Here is a 1,274-nt window from a genome sequence, read left to right on the forward strand (position 1 = left end):
TCATCGCGAATTATTTTAAAACTGGGCCGAGCCATTCCCCCCCCCCTCCAAAACACACACCCCCCCTCCCTCCCATCCCCATTATTCAAGGCGATCCCCCGGAAGGCGATCCCCGACCGGCTCCCGGTGTCTATGGCAAAGGCGGAGAGAAGAAGCGAAGGATCGCGTCCGGGAGGGAGCTGGGATGCGGCAGTGCGAGCAGCCAGCTCGCCATAACCACACACCCGGCTACAACTTAAAAAGGGCTTCCAGCAACCACCCGGATCATAAAAATATATATACATCTATATATTTACCCATACACACCCCCTCCCCCCCTCTTTTCGCACGCAAAAGCCCACGATAATTAATAAAAACGGCTTGAAAACGCCAGTTTGGTGCCACGATCCGCGGCAGCCCCCGAGCTTCCCCGCCTTTCATCTAAAACTAGATGATGATTGTGTCATTTGAGGTCAATACATTTATTCACCGGAGGAATCGCTCCACAAATCTGGGTTTTAGAACCCAAACGGGATAAACGGCTTCCCCCCGTTCGGAGGGGCCTCCGAAAACTCCCCCACCACACCACCAGAAAAATAAAATTCAGTATCACATTTGTTTCGAAAGCCTCGCAGCCGAAGGATTAGCGATAAACTTGACATTCACTGCCATTTCCTAAAACTGGGAGTCAAACGATATATGTTATGACCACTTACGTATTTCTTTTGAATTATATTCCTCTTGGGTCTTTCTTTGCTCATTCTGGTATCCAAATTCTGATTGCAAAAGGGGACAATTGCTTCATGAATTAAAGCCGCGACAATTTAAAAAAAAAAAAAAAAAAAAAAAATACGAAAAAAATCCTGGGGGGAGGGGGTTGTTTGTAGTGGTATCTTGTAATCCGACTTTCTTTCCTCACAATGTGATTCTCCTAGCAATAAATCCGAGAAATGGGGGACGAAAAAATAAAAAAAAAAAAATAGACGAATGCGAAGGAAACAACAACAAAAAAAAATCACTTTAGTGAAACATTATAATGGAAAATTTCCCCCCTTAACACACACACAAAAAAAAATTAAAAAATAAAACAACCCACGACGCCCTTGATATCCCCTTTTCTCTTTCCCGAGCCACCTAAGCGATCTGCAGGTCCTTAGTGTCAGGGCTGTAGTTACATCTTGGAGAAGGAAAAAAGGGGGCCGAGAGGAGAGAGGGGAAAAAAAAAAAGAAGAAAAAAAGAAATAATCGCCGAGGCTGGGCAGTCACGTTCGTGCCGCTGCAGCAGCGAAGGGGAG

The 1,274-nt window shown here is 45.5% G+C and overlaps 1 protein-coding gene across 2 annotated transcripts in view; it reads right to left on the minus strand.

Moving 5' to 3' along the window:
• The window catches only part of JARID2 (jumonji and AT-rich interaction domain containing 2), a 227,433-nt gene extending 226,179 nt beyond the window's left edge, over nt 1-1,254 (minus strand). For both annotated transcript variants that reach the window (XM_014940871.1, XM_014940870.1), the window contains exon 1: nt 696-1,254. In XM_014940871.1, the coding sequence (XP_014796357.1) occupies nt 696-740 (45 nt within the window). In that variant the 5' untranslated portion in view covers nt 741-1,254. The remainder of the gene's footprint in view (nt 1-695) is intronic.
• Nucleotides 1,255-1,274: the final 20 nt, after the last annotated feature.

Source organism: Calidris pugnax, unplaced genomic scaffold (assembly GCF_001431845.1).
Source record: "Calidris pugnax isolate Ruff unplaced genomic scaffold, ASM143184v1 scaffold8, whole genome shotgun sequence".
Classification (NCBI taxonomy): Eukaryota; Metazoa; Chordata; class Aves; order Charadriiformes; family Scolopacidae; genus Calidris; species Calidris pugnax.